The following is a 26,188-nucleotide window of genomic DNA, read 5'->3' as shown; positions in this document are numbered from 1 at the left end:
AGACATTCTGGACCCTCTCTTTCTAAAATTATCTGCCGAAATTGTTGCAACCCCTAATACTAGCCTGTTCAACCTCTCTTTCGTATCGTCTGAGATTCCAAAGATAGGAAAGATGCCACGATCATCCCCCTCTTCAAAGGGGGAAACACTCTAGACCCAAATTGCTACAGGCCTATATTTATCCTACCATGCCTTTCTAAGGTCTTCGAAAGCCATTTAGAATCCCACCGTACCTTCTCCGCTATGCAATCTGGTTTCTGAGCTGGCCATGGCTGCACCTCAGCCACGCTCAAGGTCCTATACAATATCATAACCGCCATCAATAAGAGACATTACTGTGCAGCCGTATTCATCGACCTGGTCACGGCTTTCGACTCTGTCAATCACCGTATTCTTATCGGCAGATTAAACAGCCTTGGTTTCTCAAATTACTCTCTCGCCTGGTTCACCAACTACATCTCTGATAGAGTTTAGTGTGTCAAATTGGAGGGCCTGTTGTCTGGACCTCTGGCAAGCTCTATGGGGGTGCCACAGGGTTCAATTGTCTGGCCGACTCTCTTCTCTGTATACATCAATGATGTCGCTCTTGCTGCTGGTGATTCTCTGATCCACCTCTACGCAGACGACACCATTCTGTATACTGGCCGTCCTTTGGACACTGTGTTAACTGACCTCCAGACGAGCTTTAATGCCATACAACTCTCCTTCCATTGCCTCCAACTGCTCTTAAATGCAAGTAAAACTAAATGCATGCTCTTCAATCAATCGCTGCCCGCACCTGCCCGCCTGTCCAGCATCACTAGTCTGGACGGTTCTGACTTAGAATATGTGGACAACTACAAATACCTAGGTGTCTGGTTCGACTGTAAACTCTCCTTCCAGACTCACATTGAGCATCTCCAATCCAAAATTAAATCTAGAATCGGCTTCCTATTTTGCAACAAAGCATCCTTCACTCATGCTGCCAAACATAACCTCGTAAAACTGACCCTCCTACCAATCCTCGATTTTGGCGATGTCATCTACAAAATAGCCTCCAACACTCAACTCAACAAATTGGATGCAGTCTATCACAGTGCCATCTGTTTTGTCACCAAAGCCCCATATACTACCCACCATTGCGATCTGTACGCTCTCGTTGGCTGGCCCTCACTTCATACTCGTCGCCAAACCCACTGGCTCCTGGTCATCTACAAGTCTTTGCTAGGTAAAGCGCCTCCCTATCTCAGCTCACTGGTTACCATAGCAGCACCCACCCGTAGCACGCGCTCCAGCAGGTATATCTCACTAGTCACCCCCAAAGCCAATTCCTCGCCTTTCCTTCCAGTTCTCTGCTGCCAATGACTGGAACGAACTGCAAAAATAACTGAAGCTGGAGACTAATATCTCCCTCACTAGCTTTAAGCACCAGCTGTCAGAGCAGCTCACAGATCACTGCACCTGTACATAGCCCATCTGTAATATAGCCCATCCAACTACCTCATCCCGATACTGTATTTATTTATTTATTTATCTTGCTCCTTTGCACCCCAATATCTCAACTTGCACATTCATCTTCTGCACGTCAATCACTCCAGTGTTTAATTGGTATATTGTAATTACTTCGCCACCATGGCCTATTTATTGCCTTACCTCCCTTATCTTACCTAATATGCACACACTGTATATAGATTTTTTCCTACTGTATTATTGACTGTATGTTTGTTTATTCCATGTGTAACTCTTTGTTGTTGTATGTGTCGAAACTGCTTTGCTTTATTCTTGGCCAGGTCGCAGTTGTAAATGAGAACTTGTTCTCAACTAGCCTACCTGGTTAAATAAAGGTGAAATGTAAAAAATAAATAAAAAATAAATAAAAATACCGGTGTCCCCCAGGGCTTGGTTCTAGTTCTAGACCCCTTCCTCTTCTCTCTGTACATCAAGTCACTCGACTCTGTCATATCCTGACATGGTCTCTCCTATCATTTCTATGCGGATGACACTCAGCGACTTTTCTCCTTCCCCACTTCTGACACCCAGGTGGAGACACGCATCTTTGCGTGACTGGCAGATATCTTAGCTTGGATGTCAGCCCACCACCTCAAGCTTCACCTCAACAAGATAGAGCTGCTCTTCCTCCCGGGGAAGGCCTGCCCGCTCAAAGACCTCTCTATCACAGTTGGCAATGCCACGGTGTCCCCCTCCCAGAGTGCAAAGAACCTTGGCAGAGAACACTGTGTCGTTCTCTGCAAACATCAAAGCAGTGACTAGCACCTGCAGGTTCATGCTCTAAAACATCCGTAGAGTACAACCCTACCTCACACAGGAAGCGGCGTAGGTCCTAATCCATGTTAATATGTAGTTACTATGACTGAGATGTTGTTGTCACACCTAGCTATCTTAAGATGAATGCACTAAATGGATTAAAGCATCTACTAAATTACCCAAAATGTCAATTTAAATGTAAGCCCAGGATCTTTTGACTAAAGTACCTCTTCATACCCAGAAAATGGTCGATAACATGCTGGGGCCTGCAGCTGGGGCCTGTCGTGAGAGAGACAGGGTTGTGATCTCTCCACCAGTCTATGCCGGCCGTATTTCAGAACCTCTCATCCCCATTTTAACAAGTCAGTCGCTCCCCGCCCGGGGAATGCCTAAAACAGATGCAGCTGTCTGTTGTTCGGTGGAGGACTTTCTGCAGGGAGCGAGGGGAGGCTTGGTTGTGTTAGGGTGAGCCTGGCAGAGAGGGATGCAGTGGGATGCAGGCCAGCCACAGCAGCACTAGGGTGGAGAGGAGAGGGAGCCACTGCAACGTCCAGGCAGCCAGGCAGTCAAGCTCCTGACCCAGGACCCAGGGCAGGGCAGACTCATAGACTCACACAGACACACAATCTGGCCTCACACCCATAATGAAAATGAAATATGGAACAGAGTCAGGGCACTGGCAAAGACACCAGTGGAGGATCTGGATCAGCAGAGCTGACTTCGACAGCCAAGACAAGGCTCTGGGGAAGAGACCGCTGAATTACAGTAGTAGGAGTCTATGGTTTTACCCTGTCAGAACAGGGACCTGCGTTAGCCTACATGTTGAAACCACACTATTTTCAGCCTTTAAGAGGTCATTTTACCCTTATACTCTCCTTGCTTGAAACCATTTGAAACCATACGGTACTATTGAATGCATTCACAGGGAACTGTTTCTTTAAAGGGTGTGAAGAAAGTTTAAAGGAAGGAACAGGAGGGCCATCTGTTATGTAAAGGGCCTAGGCTAGTTCTCTATCCTCAGTGTTCAATAAAAACACAGCAAATGGGAAATAAAAAGAGAGGTATAACGCATGCGATAGTATTGACCATGAATGACCATCAGTGGGGGGGAAAGTTGCCATTTAAAAATACACACACCCTTCTCAAGTGCCCACCCTTGTCATGTAAAGAGAAAGAGCAGCTCAATGGAATTCCAGCCATAAAAGCAGCTTTATTTTAGTATCCATCTGAAATGTGTAACCACATTCAACGTTTTCTATGGCTCAAATCTGGGTTTTCCTTCTTTCAGCGTAAAACCTGGATCGTGTATGAGGCGCACCGTATTCAGTGACAAGGTCCAAGCCTTTCACATTAAGCTCATGATTCATAGGTAGGGCTCAGTCTTTCCACTGTTAAGAGACAAAGGGGTATCCTAAAGAGACCTCGTTTAGCCTCTATGCATCGGTCAGACACAGTTTACAGTGCACACTACACTAATACTGTTGTACTCACTCTCATGATGAAGGCTCTTTATGAAGACATACATCTGTTAACAAGTAGAGATATCCTGACTATAATATATGTAGGAATATGTAACAGTCCTCTACAGAGGACAGGCTTTTCCTCTTTGTGTTATACAGAGGGGAGAAACAGCACCTGAAACAACACATTTCTTGGTAGGTAGAGTCAGTAGCACATGCACTGAGGATCAGGACAAGTTCAAACAGTTCCCACCAAATTGTTCTGTTTCAAGGAAAATACAGGAAGCCGTAGAAGAAGCCATAGAAGAAGCCATAAAGTTTTTCAGCAGCCATCTTTAGCAGTAATATTGATCAAAATAGCAGCTTCCAGCTCATTCTCTCTGTTCTTTGTTTACTCTTTGCTTCCTTATGTCAAATACCCCAAATAACACATTTGTCACTTTACAATACGTATAGAGATATCCTACACCCTATGTAAGATTTTCCTCTACTGTACTGTAGAAATACCACATCAACTCAACCAGAGCAGATAGTAGCATATGGATACCGCGCCCAGTAACGAAAAGCCATTAGACAACAAGGGTGGATTTGAGGATTTGTCCCATGGATTTGAGTGAGATGTGTGTGAGCCCCGGAGAATTTAAGGCAACCCATGGACAGTATCAACTAAAGCACCTGTGTAGAGAGAAGAACTGTGGGCTCCAAAATTACTGCCACTCCTGACTAGCAATGCACAAACAATACTTAAACAAATATAAACAATACCATTTTAGAGATAAATTCAAAATATCAACATGTGAGAAATACTGTACTTTATTCATGTTTCAATGGAACCAAACAAAATCATACAGTTATTTAAAACAAAACACATTTCACCAAAATCAAGGTTTCATAATTATTGGCACTCCTCATTTAGTACATAAAGCATCCACCTCTGGTAAAGGATAACAGCATGGAGTCTTTTCCTGTAATGTTTGACAAGGTTAAGAAACACATCTGGAGGGATTTTGGACCATTCCTCTGTGCAGATCCTTTCAACATCCTTCACATTCTTGGGTTTGTGCTTATCAACTGCTCTCTTCAACTCAGCCCACAGGTTTTCCAATGGATTGAGGTCTGGCGGCTGAGATGGCCATGGCAGAACATTGATTTTGTTGTCACAGAACCAGTTCTGTGTGGATCTCGAGGTATGTTTTGGGTCATTGTCTTGTTGGAAAGTCCACCTACGGCCAAGTCCCAGCCTTCTGGCAGAGGCAACCAGATTGTCAGCCAAAAATGCCTGATACTTGGTGGAATTCATTATGCCATCAATCTTAACCAGTTCCCCTGGACCTCTGGAATTAAAACAGCCCCACCACCATATTTCACCGTGGGTATACGGTGCCTCTCCTTGTATGCATCTCTGTTTCAACGCCAAACATGCCGATGCTGTATCTGACCAAAACGTTCAATTTTGGTTTCATCTGACCGGAGCACCTTCTTCCATTCATAATTTAAATTACGTTTGGCAAACTCCAAGCGCTTGCATCTGTGTCTTGGGGTCAGACAGGGCTTTCTTCTGGCAACCCTTCCAAAGAGCCTGTGGTTGTGGAGGTGGCGTTTGAACCTGGTGACTCCAAGACGCCACCAAGTACTGCAATTCTTTACAGTGATTTTTGGGGATTTTGTTGCTTCTCTCACCATCCTCCTCCTCCATATACTGGGGGGCAAAATGCATTTGCATCCTCAACCCGTGAGGTTTTCAACTGCTCCATATCTTTTAAATTTTTTAATAATTGCCCTGACAGTGCTCAGTGGTATATTCCATCGTTTGTGGATCTTCTTGTAGCCATTACCAGATTTATGAAGGTCTACGACCATCAGTCTCTTTTGAACGGCTAGTTCTTTTGTTTTCTTCATGGTTGGATGACAAAGGGATATTGCATGTGTGTTACCTCATTTTTTATACCTTAGTGAAACAGGAAGTGATGTAATGGCTCAATATAGTTTCTTAAGACTTAGATCTACTTAAATAAGTGGAATTTAATTCCTGGTTTAATTTTGGTAGATGTTATTTACAATAATCTTTAAGGGTGCCATTAATTGTGAAACCTTAATTTTTAATTAAATCAATAAATTATTTTGGTGGGTTCCATTGAAACATTAATAAAGTACAGTATTTCTCATGTTGGTATTTTGAGTTTCTCTCTATAATCATATTGTTTATATTTTTTAGTATTGTTTGTGCATTGCCAGTCATGGGTGCCAGTAATTTTGGAGCCCACTGTATGTAATACATCTATACCATTTAGCAAAGCATTTTATCCAAAGTGACTTACAGTCATGCGTGCATACAATGTTACATATGGGTGGCCCCGGGAATCAAACCCACTGTCCTGGCGTTGCAAGCGCCATGCTCTACCAACTGAGCTAAAGGGAAGTAATGTAGAAGTAGAATATGGTTTACTACTCTCTCACTGACAGAGATAGATGTCTCTCTAGCTCTGAGAATACCTTCATGCCGGATGGTTCTCGTGCTGCTATGAAACCTGGCACCATTCCGTTCATTTTCTTACGAGCCGTAAGAGATCACAGTGGGCCACATGCCAAGAGTCATTCAACGTCATTCATTTCACAGTTTATGATGCGCTATCTAATCAAGTGTGTAGTGCAATTCCACAGTTCTGTTTTTAACCAAAAGTGCATTGCATATAACCCAGTTCCACAGCCCTGAGGCGGCTCATTGGAGCCAAGGCATCACAGCTGTAGGAAGACCAATCTTAATACAAAGCAAGACTCTGAGCACAGAGACCACAGAACAGACCAAGTGTTTAGCCAACTAAGCTCTCTTACATTCAGCATGCAGCCTGCCTGTCTCACAGTAAGCACAGGCACTTAATAGGGACCAATACAAGCAGGCTTACTGGCATTTTTAACCTATGACTATTGGATATCTGCCAAATCCTTTTTTCAACTATCTAGGGCCATTTTGAAGAAAGAAGATGTTCAGTTTCTGACATTCTCTAATAGTCTGATACTCAACTCACTGCCTGACTAACAGTATGAGCTCTGAGACATGGACCTAAAGGAAATGTCACCATGTTTACTGAGCTATAAAGTCTGACTGATATATCATCAAAGTGGGTCAGGAACATGAACCAGAAGCATGCAGAGACACCTTAGGTCAGAGGTCAGATTGAGAGCTAGGTTGTTTATCATATTGATCCGGGATGGACCACACAAAACACATGTGTTTAGCCCGACTAATAGAAAGAGTAGGGGATCAATATTTATTTATTCAACCTGTATTTAGCCAGGTAAATCATTGAGAACTAATTATCTACTGCAATAATACAGGGATTGTCACTGAGCCTAATTTAGGTCAAACCTGTCTGTGTCTACAGTGTGTATTTAGGATTGTAGAGCTATAGGGGTATGAGTGGGCAGGATGCCAAGCTCTCCAGGATCTGCAGTGGGAAACTCTACTTATCTATTGGTGTGTGTGGTACACATAAATAAACACACATACTCCTGCATTATACGCCCCAGCACCACCTCTCATCACACTAGGAAATCGCCCCCACCCATCCGCGCGCACACACACATACACACTCACACACACCCTGTGCTTATTAAAAACAGCAACACAGAGTTCAGCACACAGTGCAGGACAGGTCTGCTTTCTGTTGAGCAGGACCACAGGAAACAGACCAGGCAGAAACAGACCTGGGCTCTACTCTATGCAACATATCTATAGGATAAATCTGATTGAGCTCAAAGAGAATGCAGCCATAAGCCTCTGCAGACACCTTGCGAAATAACAGAGTCAAAGTTTAACCATACAAAGTAAAGAGATGCCTGCTGCAAACTGACTCCAGCTCCACACAGAGGGCAGAATAAACAGAGCCTTTGGTTACAGCTACAGTAGGAGATGTGATTTTATTGTACGCAAGCAAAAAGGGCCAAGGCAGGAAAAGCAGATGTTTCAGTGTCTATGTCATCAGTCTACTTTGGTCTCCTCAATATAATTTATGACAGCATCTCACTGCTACTATGGGATGTGCTCTGACCTGCTGAATATATTCCCTAGGTGAGTATACACAGAAATCAGGCCTCAATACGTTCCCTAGTAGTGAGAGAGAGTACAGAATGGTCCCTGGTTGGTTTAGCTCACAATGTGTAGCAGATGGCGAAGTTACTGTCAGAAATGCCTAGGCTTTCTGGGGAAGTGGTGTTGACGTTAGCATCGGTTCAAATCCAGGGTCCGCCTTGGACAGAGATGGACCGTGTTATACAGAAGTAAACTTACTGGGCAACTCACTGCAGGGTATCAGAGACAGAGCCAAAAAGTACCCAGACACATAGAGTAAAGTACAGTACATACTGCAGTTCATACCACACCCACAGACCACAGCAGCATAAGCTGCAGTACAGTAGAGTATAGTAGAGTACAGTCCAATACAGTAGAGTACAGTAGAGCAGTCCAGTCCAGAAAGTCTAGTCCAGACTACTGTCCTTACCACAACAGTGTAAGCTTCAGTACAGTCCAGTTCAGTACAGCGCAGTAGAGTACAGTACAGTGCACACTGCAGTCCATACCACACCCACAGACCACAGACCAGCTGCATGAATACTGAGTGAGATCCCACCCCGGCCACATAAAAGCGGACCACTCCCTCCATGGGGTCAGCTAGTCACCACACTGCCCAGAGATCTATCGGCTGGAGGGCTGAAGGTCTGGTGAGAACACTGGCCCCTGTGATAAATCACAATTTCACTGGTATTAAAAGTAGAAATTAGTCTAAACTAATATGAGATCAGAGGGACTCTTTATCTTGATTAAATCTTAATATAGTAAAGATCTCCACTGGATTTACAGTGCACGGGGGGAAAAATGTGGTTGAGAGCGCAGCAAATTGGGTTGAAGGGAGACTCAGAGGCAAGCATGAGTTCCTAGAGCGTAACTTGGAAAGGGTTCACTCAGAATTATGGCTTAAAATCATATTGGAAAAACATTTCTAAGAGTTAAATCCTGATGAAATAAGAAGTCAAATGTATCCAGCTGCACACTGGACACAAAGCCAGTCAATATAACAGGTTTACACAGGGACTTATGTCTCTCCAATTTCTAGCCACAGGTGTATTTTAGAGATGCATATAAAAAAAAAAAAGTTAAAGGAACAAATATGTCCATCATGATCCTTCATTGGGATCCCAGATCCCAGATCCTGGACTCAGAACCCAGTCAACCCAGTCACCCAACCTGACCTCTGTTTCACTCCTTATGGAAAGATAACAGTGTTATACTCTGCTGCCCTCTGCTGGTTTTGTGTAATTGATTAAATGTTGTTAATAAAAAAAAATGTATCTTGTGTTTGGATGCAGTTGATCTTGAGAACTCTATTGGGGCTGTGTTTTTTCATGTTTGAAAGTTTGTGTGGAATGTCAACATTTCATCTCAATGAATTAAACTTAGCTTTTCTTCTCTGTTTCCATCCATCCTGTCACTGTTCTGTTCTATTCTGAGTGGTTTGGCAGGAGTCCACAGGTCTGGCCAGGCCACTGGTAAATGAGTTAAGTGTCCTACCTGACACCTCCCCGCCACACAGATGGAAGTCTCGTTCTGGCCGCAAGGCGTCCCATCGATGACCCTATTCGACTGACGCACGTAGAAGCGGAAACCGATCGCACGACAGTTGAGCTCACAACGCTGGTCCCCTGAAACTGTGACAGAGGAGACACAGAAACAAATGATTTGATATGATTTATGAGTACAAAACATTATCTCTCTCTAGTAGGGTGACTGGCAGGGCTGTAAATGTACATTGTTCAATGTAGGTGGACAAGCTGGGTAGACTGCTGCATTAGAATTGTGATGTTGTGCAGTACAGAGTTGTTGTTTTCTTCCATTGAGCCATGCTGCCATCTAGCAACTGATGTGAGGAGTGGTCTTTTTTTAATGGATTTTTATTTCACCTTTATTTAACAAGGCAAGAACACATTCTTATTTTCAATGACGGCCTAGGAACAGTGGGTTAACTGCCTGTTCAGGGGCAGAATGACAGATTTGTACCTTGTTAGCTCAGGGATTTGAACTTGCAACCTGTCGGTTACTAGTCCAACACTCTAACCACTAGGAAAGCTAAATTCCTAATAAATCCAAGGGATCAAGAGAAGTTAACAGGTTATTTTCTCTTCTCTGGTGATCCATTAGTGGTAATTAGAACCACAGACCTCTGGGTGGTGTCTCTCGTGTGGGAGGGAGGCAGATGCCCTCCAGGCCTGGAAACCACTGGGATTTGGCAGGCAGTGGGGTGTATGTAACGTCAGGTTTGTAATCCACCTGCACTTGGACTTCACTCAGATGTATTGTCCATTAGCTCATGAGGTTTACAAGGACAGCTATGCTAAAAGTGTTGTAATTGCATGTTCATGTGTTTGAGATAGCGAACTTGACTTGTCCTCATCAACTAAACTGAAGTTATTTGAGCTTTAATCAAGTCATACGTCTGCAGTAAATGCCATTCACTCCAACAGAGAGAAGAAACACATTACATGTTCATCAGTATCCTAAAAGTAATTGTCTATCCTTGAGGTGTTTTGACTGTTGCTTGGATACTTAAGACACCTAGATCTCCAAACAGCTATCTGGCAGCTCAGGACATTCATCAAAATGGCTGAGACAGGTGACAAACTTTGGCGCTTACATCACCTCACACCTTGGGTAATATTGTCCAACACCAAGGCAATATTAAAAACATGACGAGACCCACCCATACCTTCATTGAAAGGCTCCCACTCGTACAGTCGACCCATGAAGGGATAGCTGTTGTAGGAAGAACACTGCACCGCTCTGATGTGTCTACTGGCTGGAGGACAGGCCTGGACAGACATATAGACAGATAGAAAGAGAGTGAATATGTGTCCCCCGGCCTACTAAGTCCAGACATGGCCACATTCTCCCCCAAGGTAAATTCATTTGTATTTGTCACGTGCACCGAATACAACAACCTGTAAGTAAGCATTACAGTGAAATGCTTACGTACAGGTTCTAACCAATGGTCCGGGAAAAAAAAGGTATGTGTGTGTGTGTGTGTGTGTGTGTGTGTGTGTGTGTGTGTGTGTGTGTGTGTGTGTGTGTGTGTGTGTGTGTGTGTGTGTAGGTCAGTAAAGAAATAAAATAACAGTAAAAAGACATTTGAAAAAAAGAGTAGCAAGGCTTTATACAGACACCGGTTAGTCAGGCTTATTGAGGTAGTATGTACATGTAGGTATCGTTAAAGTGACTATGCATATATGATGAACAGAGAGTAGCAGAAGCGTAAAAAGAGGGGTTGGCGGGTGATGGGACACAATGCAGATAGCCCGGTTAGCCAATGTGCGGGAGCACTGGTTGGTCGGGCCAATTTAGGTAGTATGTACATGAATGTATAGTTAAAGTGACTATGCATATAAGATTAACAGAGAGTAGCAGCAGAGTAAAAGAGGGGTTGGGGGGGCACACAATGCAAATAGTCCGGGTAACCATTTGGTTACCTGTTCAGGAGTCTTATGGCTTGGGGGTAAAAACTGTTGAGAAGCTTTTTTGTCCTAGACTTGGCTCTCCGGTACCGCTTGCCATGCGGTAGTAGAGAGAACAGTCTATGACTGGGGTGGCTGGGGTCTTTGACAATTTTTAGGGCCTTCCTCTGACACCGCCTGCTGTAGAGGTCCTGGATGGCAGGCAGCTTTGCCCCAGTGATGTACTGGGCCGTATGCACTACCCTCTGAAGTGTCTTGCGGTCGGAGGCCGAGTAGTTGCCGTACCAGGCAGTGATGTAACCGGTCAGGATGTTCTTGATGTTGCAGCTGTAGAACCTTTGAGGATCTCAGGACCCATGCCAAATCTTTTTAGTTTCTTGAGGGGAAATAGGCTTTGTCGTGCCCTCTTCACTTTGCATTTGGTAATGCACTGGTGTTTCAATGTCCTTTATAATAATAGAGACTAGAGAGAAATAGACCGGAGCACAAAACGTATTGTCTTTTACATTTTTAAAAATCATTTTAAAAATGCTTGCTGTTTGGGGTTTTAGGCTGGGTTTCTGTACAGCACTTTGAGATATCAGCTGATGTAAGAAGGGCTATATTAATACATTTGATTTGATTTGATTCACGACTGTCTTGGTGTGTTTGGACCAATCTAGTTTGTTGTTGATGTGGACACCAAGGAATTTGAAGCTCTTAACCTGCTCCACTACAGCCCCGTCGATGAGAATGGGGACGTGCTTGGTGCTCCTTTTCCTGTAGTCCACAATCATCTCCTTAGTCTTGGTTACGTTGAGGGATAGGTTGTTATTCTGGCACCACCCGGCCAGGTCTCTGACCTCCTCCCTATAGGCTGTCTCGTCGTTGTTGGTGATCAGGCCTACCACTGTTGTGTCGTCAGCAAACTTAATGATGGTGTTGGAGTCGTGCCTGGCCATGCAGTTGTGGGTGAACAGGGAGTACAGGAGGGGACTGAGCACACACCTCTGGGGAGCTCCAGTGTTGAGGATCAGCATGGCAGACGTGTTGCTATCTACCCTCACCACCTGGGGGCAGCATGTCAGGAAGTCCAGGATCCAGTTGCAGAGGGAGGTATTTAGTCCCAGGATCCTTAGCTTGGTGATGAGCTTTGAGGGTACTATGGTGTTGAACGCTGAGCTGTAGTCAATGAATAGCATTCTCACATAGGTGTCCCTTTTGTCCAGGTGGGAAAGGGCAGTGTGGAGTGCAATAGAGATTGCATCATCTGTGGATCTGTTTGGGCGGTATGCAAATTGGAGTGGGTCTAGGGTTTCTGGGATAATGGTGTTGATGTGAGCCATTACCAGCCTTTCAAAGCACTTCATGGCTAAGGACGTGAGTGCTACGAGTCTGTAGTCATTTAGGCAGGTGGCCTTTGTGTTCTTGGGCACAGGGACTATGGTTGTCTGCTTGAAGCATGTTGGTATTACAGACTCAATCAGGGACATGTTAAAAATGTCGGTGAAGACACCTGCCAGTTGGTCAGCACATGCCCGGAGCACACGTCCTGGTAATCCGTCTGGCCCCGCAGCCTTGTGTATGTTGACCTGTTTAAAGGTCTAAAGGTCTGTTTGAACATCCTAAAGTCATCCGGAACAGCTGATGCTCTCATGCATGCCTCAGTGTTGCTTGCCTCGAAGCGAGCATAGAAGTGATTTAGCTCATCTGGTAGGCTCGTGTCACTGGGCAGCTCGTGGCTGTGCTTCCCTTTGTAGTCTGTAATAATTTGCAAGCCCTGCCACATCTGACAAGCGTTGGAGCCGGTGTAGTATGATTCAATGGTTCATCGCAGGGCATAGCGCGATTTCTTGTAAGCTTCCGGGTTAGAGTCCCGCACCTTAAAAGCGGCAGCTCTACTCTTTAGCTCAGTGCGAATGTTGCCTGTAATCCATGGCTTCTGGTTGGGGTATGTACATACAGTCACTGTGGGGATGACGTCCTCAATGCACTTATTGATAAAGCCAGTGACTGATGTGGTGTATTCCTCAATGTCATCGGAAGAATCCCGGAACATGTTCCAGTCTGTGATAGCAAAGCAGTCCAGTAGTTTAGCATCTGCTTCATCTGACAATTTTTTTATAGCCCGAGTCACTGGTCCTTCCTGCTTTAATTTTTGCTTGTAAGCAGGAATCAGGAGGATAGAGTTGTGGTCGGATTTACCAAATGGAGGGCGAGGGAGAGCATTGTACACGTCTCTGTGTGTGGAGTACAGATGATCTAGAATTTCTTTCCCTCTGGTTGCACATTTAACATGTTGATAGAGATTTGGTAGGACTGATTTAAGTTTCCCTTCATTAAAGTCTCCGGCCACTAGGAGCACCACCTCTGGGTGAGTGGTTTCCTGTTTGCTTATTTCCTTATACAGCTGACTGAGTGCGGTCTTAGTGCCAGCATCTGTCTGTGGTGGTAAAACGATTCCGTGAAGCATAGGATATAACAGTTTTTGATGTCCCGTTGGTAGGATATTAGTGACCTTACCTCGTCTAGTTTATTGTCTAATGATTCCACGTTGGCGAGTAATATTGACGGTAACGGCAGCTTTCCTAGTTGTCTTCTGCGGGTCCGGACGAGGCATCCGGCTCTTCGTCCTCTCCGTCGCTTCCTTTTGCAAATAATTGGGATGTCTGCCCTGTGGGGTGTTTGGAGAATATCGTTTGAGTCCTGCTTGTTGTTGTTGTTGAAGAAATCTTTGTCTAATCCGAGGTGAGTGATCACTGTCCTGATATCCAGAAGCTCTTTTCTTCCGTTAGATACGGTTGCAGAAACATTATGTACAAAATCATTTACAAATATCGCAAAAAAAACACATAATAGCACAATTGGTTAGGAGACCGTAAAACAGCGCCATTTTCAGTCTTTACAATCGGTGCCTATCAAAGTCAACCATCGCAACATTTCCACTATAACTGTCTTATCAGACCTCATCTTCCTTAATAACCTCCATGTTTTACCCTTCATGATTGATTTAGCTGTTTAGCTGTGGGTTACAGTGAGGGATTCATTCATAAATGATCATAAGTGATGGCTGAACCGTTCTTACATCGGTGTTGCAAATCTTGTACTGGTTGTGCTCTCCCACACAGTAGGTGGGCAGGGGGTTGTAGGGCCGTCCATCCGCTGAGGCCTGGCTGGATGAGTGCTGCTGCTCCTGCCTAGGTTGGTGCCCCTGGCTGGGCTGGTAGAGTGAGGAAGACCAGGGTGGGTTAGAATTAGGGTTAGACCTGGGCCTGGGGGCTGGGTTAGAGTTAGCCCTGGGCTGAGGGGCTAGGTTAGAGTTAGCCCTGGGCTGAGGGGCTGGGTTAGAGTTAGCCCTGGGCTGGTGGGCTGGGTTAGGGTTAGAGTTAGGGTTAGCCCTGGGCTGGGAGGCTGGGTTAGGGTTAGACCTGGGTTGGGGGACTGGGTTAGAGTTAGCCTTGGGCTGGGAGGCTGGGTTAGGGTTAGACCTATGCTGGGGGCTGGGTTAGGGTTAGAGTTAGGGTTAGCCCTGGGCTGGGAGGCTGGGTTAGGGTTAGACCTATGCTGGGGGCTGGGTTAGGGTTAGCCCTGGGCTGAGAGGCTGGGTTATGGTTAGCCCTGGACTGAGAGGCTGGGTTAGACATGGGCTGGGAGTCTGGGTTAGGGTTAGACCTATGCTGGGGGGCTGGGTTAGGGTTAGCCCTAGGCTGGGGGGCTGGGTTAGAGTTAGGGTTAGACCTGAGCTGGGAGGCTGGGTTAGGGTTATCCCTGGGAGGGGAGGCTGGGTTAGTGTTAGACCTGGGTTGAGGGGCTGGGGGCTGGTGATAGACTGGGCTGTAGCTGTGGAGATGGGGGTTGTTGTAGGGCGGACGGTAGGGGTTTGGCCTGTGGCCTCCGTGCCTGGTGGCTGATGGGCTGGGGTCAGAGAAAGGGGAGCGTCTCTGTCTGTGGGAGCGGCCAGCCCCGGTCTCTATTCCAGACGTCTGGCCTTTGTCTGTCTGGAGAGACACAACATAAGGCATCCTCCCATAGCCATACTTCCCTGGAATGATGGGACTGTCACTGCCCGTCCTGAAAACACACACACACACAAACACACACACATGTGTAAAGACAATTGTCTGTGTATAATAGCCTCCACTTACGGCACTTGTTTACGTTCAAAATGTGTTGCCTGGATTATCAAAGACTGTCAAATAAAATGTCAAAGACACACATCACAAGTGCAAATTACTTCTGAGAAGCGGATGGATATTAATGTCAGCAAGCAATCGCCGAGCAGAGAGCGCTTTTGTCTGGAGGCTTGGATTCCTACGTCAACAACCCCCATTACTCAACTGTCAGCTCTATTTATTTAAAAGCTTTTTAACTCGAGCTCACAGGAAGGAGGCCACAAACCCGCCAAGTACAAGCCGAGCCATTGACTCCATCCATAAAAGAATAGCTTTACACTGGAGGGGAGTCCAATGGACCATGGGGTGAGCTGGAGCTCCACAGAGACACTTTTAGACAGGGCATTAAACACAGGCCAGACTGAAAGACAGAGACAGGCCCCTGTCTGTATGGTGTGATAGATACTGTACCTGTGTCCAGCATGGGCCTCTCTGTCTCTCTGCTGGTCCCTCAGCTCGCCTCGGTGGGCCAAGCTGGTGTTGCTGTTGGAGGGTGGGGGTCTCCCAGGATTGGTGCGGTGCAGCGGGACAGTGGGTCTTAGGGCAGACACCACATGGCCTGGGTTCTGGTTGGCGTGCTGGGGGTGGTGGCCACCTGGCCTGGAGGGGTAGGCAGCTGCACCCAAGGAGGGGTTGTAGGAGGGTAGGCAGGGTCGGTTCTGTTCCTGAACCCCTCCCCCACAGGAGCGGGAGCAGGAGGACCAAGGCCCCCAGGAGCCCCAGGAGCCTGGGCCCCCACCCTGAACTCCTCCAGCCTCCTGCTGCTGGGGCTCTGCCCTTTGAGGAACCTGCAGGAACATCCTGAGTTAAAGCCCTACACCACCCACAGCACGGATAACAGACACCACTTGAGAGCAGACTAGAGAAGCAAAATAATAACATCATTACATTAGAAGGCTTCCCAGAAATCATTCTCATGAAAGACTTGAAGCCAATGAGACAATGTCATGTCATCAACAATGTTTTTTTCTCTCCCTCGCTCTGTATGAGATTAGCTTCTGTTCATGTCAGATAAAGCCCATATTTGTCTGATTAGAGGTTGTCTGCTACTCTCCCATCCCCTACTGACTACCTGCATATCCCTCTGTTGACTCTAGCCCTCTGTGTAACACTACCAGAGACGTATTAGCGTCTTAGTGGCTATCACTGCACTCTCTGTCTCAGGACCCTGCGCCAGCCAACCCTGCCCTGCGCCAGCCAGCTTTGCCCAAGGAACCGCAAAGAGGGAAATCCAGCTCTTTAAGAGCCACTTTGTCTACATTCATCCTGTCCTCTGTAAGCTTACACATGCACATGGTAAAGGCTCAGCCTCCCTTTGGCGTTGGGAAGACTGTAAGAGAATACCCAAATGGATAGTAGGGAGAGTTGGCAGATAGCTATCCTTCTGTCAGTCACCGACATGGGGCTATTCAGAGATCACTCAGACCATGGCTCTCTCCTCGCTGCAGCCTTTGTAACTCTACTCCACTGTCATCTCCAGGGTCAGCCATGGGTCAAACAGCTGGACTCCTGGAAACGCAGAAGGCCAACAGAGACAAGCTCTCTCCCAGAGAGGAATGCCCTTGCGCTCTTCCTTCCTCAATGACTGATTGCATGTTTACATGGGCCGGGATAGGCTAGTGTTGTATTCAATGGCTTTGTGGTTGAACAATAGCATCACGGCAGCAGACATTATAATCTTCCTCTGTACAGTTGAAAGGAACTGGAGGGTGCTAATTGGCTAGGGTTACGATCGGAAGACAAGATCATGCCTTCTTTGGCAGTTCAGATTCCGTGAGTCTGTGCCAACCGGCGTGAGATGATGATAAAGGCGAGTGATAAATTGATTCTCAGGCTGCAAACACACAAGGGAGGTCTATCAACCTGGGCTTGGGGATGTCAAACAGACCACACACGTTAAAACACAGATTCCGTGCCCTCCACTCAGCACAACCCCCTCCCTGCTCCCCTTCTCCCCTCTGCTGACCCCCAGCCACTCTACTGACCTTCCTGTGGTCTGTAGTGAGCTGGCAATCCAGGGGATTTGGCCTGAGCAGCAGCAGAAGCATGGAAACTCTGTGTGTGACAGATAGCATACTGAGCTATAACACATTTAACAGCAGTTTTTACAGAGACAATTAAAACAAAACTATTAAATTGAGTCATGCATAGTGCATGATCAGCATCTGCAGTGTGATACAACGTGTTTATGATGAGTCTGTTCAGTGTACAGTACACCAACATGATCAGACTGTAATAAGTGACAAGTGATATCTCACCTCAGAATCCAGATACAAAGTTCCCTCATATCTCCTAGATTTTTAGGGCTACAGTACCTAAAAAAAAGGATATGTTGTACTTGCAGACATAATGACATTAATAACACAGCAATAAAGCAGTAATATCATATTTAACACCAAGCTTTCACCTCAAGACTACATGCAGTGTCTGGTCTGCTCTTTAGTGTCTCAGATTGTCTGAAGGTTCTGCCCACTTGACCATGTGTGTTGACCCTTGACCCTAACTCTGGTCCTGATGAGTGCCCATCCACAGAAACAGAACTCAATTTTCAGATGGCTAGACTGCAGTGACACGTTTATCATTGTGCTCATAGTAAAAACGAATCTGTGATGTATCTCTCAAAATAAACCACACCTGGTATGATGAATGTGGGGGTATAAAGATCACTTCAACTTAAACATAGACTTATCTGTTTTGTTTGTCTCACACTGGTGCAATTCCACTCCACGTGAGGTTTGGAAAGTTCCATTGTCATTAAATAAATACTATTCACAATATCTATTTACTTTATTTGCACAAAAGCCTATAATTGTAATTTATCCAAAAACATGTAGGACTATTAATTCAAACTTCTTTAAAACATATTATGAGGCTGGGCTATTACAAATGTGATTTAGTTATGGTAAACAACATCACAATTGCAGGCATGTATATATCTGTGCTATCAACAAACAGGAAGCTGGCTGCACCCTGCGCAAAAAGATCGACATTCTGTCAAACCCGACAGGGACGGGAAAGGAGGCTCTCGTCCAGGCTGAGGGATTTTGATTTAAAGTGTGAGCGCGCAGTAGCGAGCCAAATTAAATTACACTTTCAAAATCTGAAATCCTTGGCAATTTATGAGAAACATAGCATGTAGGCTACCATTTACATTTTATTTGAAAGAAATTAGTCGACAAACAAAAACATTATACGCATAATTATGTGTAAATTACTAACTTGTCAATCATTTCATCAATTGCATTATAATGTTTCCTAATGTATTATATGATTATGATTAGGGTATTATGATTATTATTAGGCCTATATTATTACACTTTCATAAAACGTAAATTGTCTATTCCTACCTTGGATGATTGTGCTTGTGTTTGCTACCTTGTTGCTTTCTCCAGTGCAGTATTGCTGCTTCTCAATGGTAAATTGTGGCGCCAGTTATCCTAAAATCCAAGCGCATCGCCAGAGTTCCATCCAGGTGTAAATAAGTTACTACCACCGAATCAATTTTAAACCCGCTCCAAATATCCAAACGTTCTGTAGACGTGCTGGTCACTGGTCAACATGACTTTATTCCGTTCACTTTCTCCCTCTCTCTCTCACGCTCTCTCCCACGCGCTCTCTCACGCTCTCTCTCTCTCACGCTCTCTCTATCTCTGGCGTCCTGAAACACAATTCTACTCAGAGAGAAGAAAACAACGTGTTGCGCCCCCTGCTGCCTCAATCAGAGAGAGAGAGAGAGAGAGAGAGAGAGAGAGAGAGAGAGAGAGAGAGAGAGAGAGAGAGAGAGAGAGAGAGAGAGAGACAGACATAAACTGAGTGTACAACCCCCCAGCCTCAGTTTGTTGGGGCATGGACTCTACAAGCTGTTGAAAGCATTCCACAGAGATGCTGGCCCATGTTGCAGTTCTTGACACAAAACGGTGCGCCTGGCACCTACTACCATTTCCCATTCAAAGGTATTTAAATATTTTGTCTTGCCCATTCACCATTTGAATGGCACACATATATCATCCATGTCTCCCTTCATCTACACTGACTACACTGACCACACTGACCAGGTGAATCCAGGTGACATCACCTGGATTCACCTGGTCAGTTTATGTAATGGAAATAGCAGGTGCCCTAAATGTTTTGTACACTAAGTGTATATATTTTTCTAAACGCTTTATTAACTCATAAATCTGTCCTAGTTCCCAAGGTTTGTCAGATTTTCATCATCATCTATAAGATATGTTCTCCTCCTCCGGTATAGTCTCTGAGAGTGTTTCTCTCCTGGGTGGTCACTACCATCCTCTCACTGCTGAAATATGGACCATGACAATTCCCCATTCCTACAGAGGAAGCATGCTGTAACATGCGCCCAGAGTGTAGAGACCAGACTAGGTAAGGGCTATTGCTGTCATTACTGCTTGACAACCGCAATCAATTCATTGGTACACAGGATAATAATTTGTCACCCTTTAAGCCAACACAAAGGTCAAACTGCCCCAACTCAGTCCTTTGCTGAAAGACCAAATACAATGAAAAGGGTCAGGGTGAAAAGACCAGGGAAAGTATTTAAAAAAATGTTAGTACTGTAACCAAAACCATTGGATTCTACCTGGGGGCTCACTGTGGAAGTGTGTGTGTGTGTGTGTGTGTGTGTGTGTGTGTGTGTGTGTGTGTGTGTGTGTGTGTGTGTGTGTGTGTGTGTGTGTGTGTGTGTGTGTGTGTGTGTGTGTGTGTGTGTGTGTGTGAAAGTACTGAAAGTCTCACTACCTAAAATGGCCTGTTTCTTGCTCTATCAAGTAAATAAAATATACTGTGAAGGTCCATGGCCTTGTTCTCCCTGGCTTGCAGAGTTGCCTAATTTGAGTGGATGAATTAAGGTCGTGCTTGGTTGAGCGTGCATCCTAAGCTCCATCGTTTTCTTACTGGCTTTCATTGTATAATATATACACTGTGTGACACATGTGTCTCATCATGGCCTTTGTGCCCAAAGGTGCCGGCTATCATAATGGCTTTTTTCAATGGTGGGACCATGTTGATGCTGGCTGTGAATTTGCCTTTAACCTCTATGTTTCCAAACCATGGTCACGGGTGACCGCACCCAATTATAGAAACTTAATGAACTACTGTTCCGGTTGACCCATTCAAACTATACAAGGAAACGCGTTCGAAAGGAGAGCGGTTCTACCCTGTCATCGGACAAAAATGTGAATCCCCTGCCATCAGACGTACAGCACAGTCAGCACTGTAACTAACAATAAACAATGTGCTAAGCTCATTCCAGGACCAGGGAAAGGTAATACTCTGTCCTATGAAGTGGAACTAAGAGGAATCCATGTGTCCAGATCATACATTATGAGGAGGTGGTGTCTCAGTGGGATGGCTTTACGAGCAGAAACAATAGAACACACTGAAAAGCTAACTCCTCATCAGCAGCACCTCAGACTCTCAATCCGTCCTTTGCTTGAGAAGTAAAACAGTTTTCTATGGGATACTTCTGGTCCATTCACCCATACACAAACACATTGCTATCTTAACTGGTATCAAATGTCTCTATTTGCTGTATGATACCTGTACACCACAGTACAGATACCTATTTTGATATACATGAGTGAACTGATAGCAGAGGCTACTATCAGAGCCAACAGAGCTGGTTTGTTTACAGTATAACCAGTATTTAATCCTGTGAAATACATCCTGCATGACAAGTAAATATACAACACAAGGTTACTGCCAGTTTCTGTCGTCACATACTGGAGAAGTATCTAGGCTTATAAACAAGCTATTACAGTGGAGACAGGTAATACACTCTGATTTGAGGATAAATTGGATAAATAAAACATGTATATGATGATCATGATAGTCTATTGTTTTGATAACGACCCACACACTGTATGAATTTCACTTTCATTGGTTGTGCATGCCACAAAATGCATTCTGTTAAAACATTTCCCTAATGTCTGAACAAGTTCGCGAATTATGCATGAAGAGTAACCTAGCCTAAGACCTTGAGACTCATGTTAGCAGTCAGAGCTCATGTTCAGTGGGCTTATGCAGTCTAGATTCCCACAGACAACCTGGGTTCTATATGCATGTGACAATCATTCTCGAGGCATCCAATATTTATTCAATAAAACGTTTTTTGTTTCACTCTTACCTGAGAGCTTTTTCCTTTGCTAGTATCAAAGATTTGAGTGGATTAAGGTGAAGATTCCTCATTGACAGCAACACCTACATGGCAATATACAGTATTCATTAACATTACGGATCCTATGCAGCTCTTTAATACTACAAACACACTGGCTGTGTTTTGCTTGTCAACAGCAGAGCTCTCCTTGGCCTGCCTCCATTACAGTGTCGAAGGAGGAACCTTAGGCTGGGCATGATATAAGAGTGTGGGGGAAAATTCAGCTGGGAATACATTGCTTTGGAAGGAAACTCTACATATGGTTTGATTTGATACCAGCATCTCTCAAAAATGTTCTCAAGAACGGAGTCTGCAGAAGTTATATTTTATGACCTTGTTTTGCTCACATCAAGGATTGTTGGTTCTCATGCACCAGTCCAACATATATCAGAAGGACGTTTTCCAATGATGGATTCCAGTGCCACTTCTTTCAGTCAGTGTAAAAATAAGCTTCTAAATAAAGAGTATAGACCAATAAGGGTGGTTATTACTCACCGAGTGGTATGTAAATGTCCGGCATGTTGGAGTTGATGTTGAGTTGACCCCTCAGAGCCCTGGGCCTGGGAAGTGCTGCCCTGCCAGCGGTTCTCATTTGCTTTCCTACAAAGGGTCTTATTAATCTCCCTCTCCTCTGATCTACTGTACCTCCCCACCAAGCACAGCATGCTGTCACTTGTCATCAGGTTCTCTGAGGTTCTCCCTAAAGTATGTTTGTGTGAATCTGACTTAGTTTTGTCTCCATCGTCATTTAAAAATATTATATCCTGCAGGATATAAATAAGTGCATCGATGACGTGGTCCCCACAGTGACTGTACGTACATACCCCAACCAGAAGCCATGGATTACAGGCAACATCCGCACTGAGCTAAAGGGTAGAGCTGCCGTTTTCAAGGAATGGGACTCTAACCCGGAAGCTTATAAGAAATCCCGTTTTGCCCTCCGCCGAACCATCAAACAGGCAAAGCGTCAATACAGGACTAAGATCGAATCGTACTACACCAGGTCCGACGCTCGTCAGATGTGGCAAGGCTTGCAAACTTTTACAGACTACAAAGGGAAGCACAGCCAAGAGCTACCAAGTGACACGATCCTACCAGACGAGCTAAATGACTTCTATGCTCGCTTCAAGGCAAGTAGCACTGAAACATGCATAAGAGCACCAGCTGTTCCGGGTGACTGTGTGATCACGTTCTCCGCAGCCAATGTGAGTAAGACCTTTAAACAGGTCAACATTCACAAGGCCGCAGGGCCCGACGAATTACCAGGACGTGTACTCCGAGCATGCGCTGACCAACTGGAAGGTCTGTAATACCAACATGTTTCAAGCAGACCCCCATAGTCCCAGTTCCCAAGAACACTAAGGTAACCTGCCTAAATGACTACCAACCCATAGCACTCACGTCTGTAGCCATGAATTGCTTTGAAAGGCTAGTCATGGCTCACATCAACACCCTTATCCCAGAAACCCTAGACCCATTCCAATTTGCATACCGCCCCAACACATCCACAGATGATGCAATCTCTATTGCACTCCACACTGCCCTTTCACACCTGAATAAAAGGAACACCTATGTGAGAATGCTATTCATTGACTACAGCTCAGCGTTCAACACCATAGTGTGCTCAAAGCTCATCACTAAGCGGCCAGGCACGACTCCAACACCATCATTAAGTTTGCCAATGAATGCGGTCCTCATGGGCGGCGCAGTGGTCTAGTGCACTGCATCGCAGCGCTAGCTGTGCCACCAGAGAATCTGGGTTCGCGCCCAGGCTCTGTTGCAGCCGGCCGCGCCCGGGAGGTCCGTGGGGCGAAGCACAATTGGCCTAGCGTCGTCCTGGTTAGGGAGGGTTTGGCCGGTAGGGATATCCTTGTCTCATCGCGCACCAGCGACTCCTGTGGCGGGCCGGGTGCAGTGCACGCTAACCAAGGTAGCCAGGTGCACGGTGTTTCCTCCGACATATTGGTGCGGCTCGCTTCCGGGTTGGATGTGCGCTGTGTTAAGAAGCAGTGCGGCTTGGTTGGGTTGTGTTTCGGAGGACGCATGGCTTTCGATCTTCGCAATAGGACACTACACTGGCTGATAGCAGTAAGAAAATACACTGAGAGCAGTAGGACAATACACTGTCTGAGAGCAGTAGGACAATACACTGAGAGCAGTAGGACACTAGACTGGCTGAGAGCAGTAGGAAAATACACTGTCTGAGAGCAGTAGAACAATACACTGAGAGCAGTAGGACACTACACTGTTTGAGAGCAGTAGGACTTTACACTGTCTGAGAGTTGTAGGACAATACACTGAGAGCAGTAGGACCCCACACTGGCTGAGAGCAGTAGGAAAATACACTTTATAAGAGCAGTAGGACCCTACACTCTCTGAGAGCAGGACAATACACTAAGAGCAGTAGCACATTACACTGTCTGAGAGCAATAGGACATTACACTGTAAGAGAGCAGTGCACTGTATGGGACAATACACTGAGAGCTGTAGGACTCTACACTGTCTGAGAGCAGAAGGACAATACACTGTCTTAGAGCAGTACGACAATACTCTTGGAGCAGTAGGACAGTACTCTGAGAGCAGTAGGACATTACACTATCTGAGAGCAGTAGTACTTACACTTGAACCACAGTTGCCTCTGCCCAAGATGCTTCTGTTTATTCAGTTGCACAACGAACATTCCATTCAGAAAACCATTCCGGCACCTTCAATTCTGAACTCTCCCATTCCGGCAAAGCTCCAGTTTCCCTTTTCACCAATCCTGTTTAGTGCCACAGGTGTCTGGAGTTGACTTTGGAAACCCTTGACTGTAAACCATTGACAGCACAGGCAGCTTGGAGAGCCCAGCCTCCCTACAGAGTAGTTGTAGTGAGTGAGGGGACCAGGAACAGCTGGTAGTAAACCAGTCTGCACTATCGAAGCCTGCAAGAACATTCCTTTCTGAGTTCAACAGGAGAGAGAGGACCCTCTCCATTCCCCCTGGATGTCCCAGTGCAGGGTAGAGCATGCACAGGGAGGGACACTGAGGTACTGTGGAACAGCATTAGCACACGGCTCTGTCTAATGTATTAGGAGGTGGCTGGATATAGTGCTGTTCTTCAAAAGGACACTCCTGTCCAAAACAATTCAGTTAATAGTCAGAGATCAGAGGAGCCAGAGGTAGTATAGTATAGTATAACATACTTAGGGTTTAATGGTCAGAAGAGATAAATATAACAAAACAAAAAAACAACTTTGATGATATGTTGTTGTGCAAAATCGTCTGATTCAGTCAAAATATTAGCTCTGAGCAATTTGATGATTGATGGATGGAGAGGAGAATACATTTCCTGCAGCATGGTTTCTTGATCAACAGAGACACTACGTGAGCAATAAACATGGAACAGTTAAGTGTTAGGGAATATTTTATTACTAAGTACAATACAGAAAATGAGTGGTCCGAAAAGAAAACGTGTATTTTGTGCCCTTGTCATCACGCCAGGCAGAGAGAGAGAGAGAGTAACATTAAGAACAGGATTATCATGACAATCATTCTAAGCTCAATGAGACACACTCATTGTAATCTTCAGCTGGAGATCGTGAACAGGATCTTTATGAAGGCTTTAAAGTGCAAAGAGTGTTCCTCTTTAGAGATGACAATGCACGCTCACAATGACTTTCTCAAGTTTATAGCTCTATAGCTCCGTGCATCCTGGAATCAAGTTGAATAGGAAAAACAGAGTATAGAACAAACATCAATATTATATTTTCCATGATAATGTGAATTCAAGCTTATGAGGCCCAGTTGGTGAGAACCCCCCCCCCCCCAAAATTGCCTTTAAAATAAAAATTCACACCCATCTTCGATTTGAATACGTTTTTCCAGTTATGAAAAGAATCTAACCCCAAAATTCCCCAAAACTTGACTGTCTGACACCACGTGATGATGAAGACGAGTTAATGTGGTGAGACAGAGCAGCATGAGTGTCCAATATGCTGTAGTAGAAGAAGTGGTCCAGTATGCTATACCTGTTTCCAGTAGGTGTCCAGTATCCTCTTTCCAGTATGTATGTGTACAGTATGCTGTACCTCTTTCTAGTGTGTCCAGTATGCTGTACATGTTTCCAGTATGTGTCCAGTATGTTGCACCTGTTTCCAGTATATGTCCAGTATGCTGTACCTGTTTCTAGTGTGTCCAGTATGCTGTACCTGTTTCTAGTATGTGTCCATTTTGTTGTACCTGTTTCTAGTATGTGTCCAGTATGCTGTACCTGTTTCTAGTGTGTCCAGTATGCTGTACCTGTTTCCAGTATATGTCCAGTATGCTGCACCTGTTTCCAGTATGTGTCCAGTTTGCTGTACTGTAGGTCTTATGGAGTTTTACCAGGTCTCTACCCCTCACCCTGTCACTTTCCCTGTGTGGAAAGCCTGTTGAGGCAGGCCTGACGGAAGGCCGGTCGGTCCCTCATCTCCAGCACACAGTCTCTCACCATCTCCATGAACATGGAGGGCCACAGTTTGTGGAGGGACTCCCTCTTCAGGTTGGTGTCAGATGTCCTCTGGACCTGAGCCTGTATGTACTGCTCCATCACGGCTCCGCACTCTGATGACGACTCCATAGCACCCTCCTGAGGAGATCCAGGGAACAGAGGACTGTTAGCTTTGACACTGATGAGAGGAAG

The 26,188-nt window shown here is 45.3% G+C and overlaps 2 protein-coding genes across 7 annotated transcripts in view; both read right to left on the bottom strand.

Moving 5' to 3' along the window:
• Nucleotides 1–14,545: 14,545 nt before the first annotated feature.
• On the bottom strand, nucleotides 14,546–21,674 carry LOC121846389 (thrombospondin type-1 domain-containing protein 4-like). Of its 2 annotated transcripts, none has more exons than XM_042321189.1 (5): nucleotides 21,498–21,674; nucleotides 17,614–17,670; nucleotides 17,341–17,410; nucleotides 15,767–16,143; nucleotides 14,546–15,254 (listed from the first exon to the last, which is right to left on the bottom strand). In XM_042321189.1, the coding sequence occupies exons 1-5, from the start codon at nucleotides 21,557–21,559 to the stop codon at nucleotides 14,672–14,674; spliced, it is 1,149 nt and encodes a 382-aa protein (XP_042177123.1). In that variant the 5' UTR covers nucleotides 21,560–21,674; the 3' UTR covers nucleotides 14,546–14,671. The 2 variants fall into 2 exon arrangements, with proteins under 2 accessions (XP_042177123.1, XP_042177124.1); XM_042321190.1 differs by lacking the exon at nucleotides 21,498–21,674 and adding an exon at nucleotides 18,703–19,051.
• Nucleotides 21,675–24,913: 3,239 nt separating this feature from the next.
• LOC112249312 (leucine-rich repeat-containing protein 49) overlaps nucleotides 24,914–26,188 on the bottom strand; it is a 55,859-nt gene continuing 54,584 nt past the window's right edge. For all 5 annotated transcript variants that reach the window (XM_042321186.1, XM_042321187.1, XM_042321185.1 and 2 more), the window contains one exon: nucleotides 24,914–26,134. In XM_042321186.1, coding sequence (XP_042177120.1) covers nucleotides 25,913–26,134 — 222 coding nt within the window. In that variant the 3' untranslated portion in view covers nucleotides 24,914–25,912. The remainder of the gene's footprint in view (nucleotides 26,135–26,188) is intronic.

This window comes from Oncorhynchus tshawytscha, linkage group LG04 (genome assembly GCF_018296145.1).
Source record: "Oncorhynchus tshawytscha isolate Ot180627B linkage group LG04, Otsh_v2.0, whole genome shotgun sequence".
NCBI classification, from domain to species: Eukaryota; Metazoa; Chordata; class Actinopteri; order Salmoniformes; family Salmonidae; genus Oncorhynchus; species Oncorhynchus tshawytscha.
Note: the sequence above shows the minus strand (reverse complement) of the source record. Positions and strands in the feature narration are given on the sequence as shown.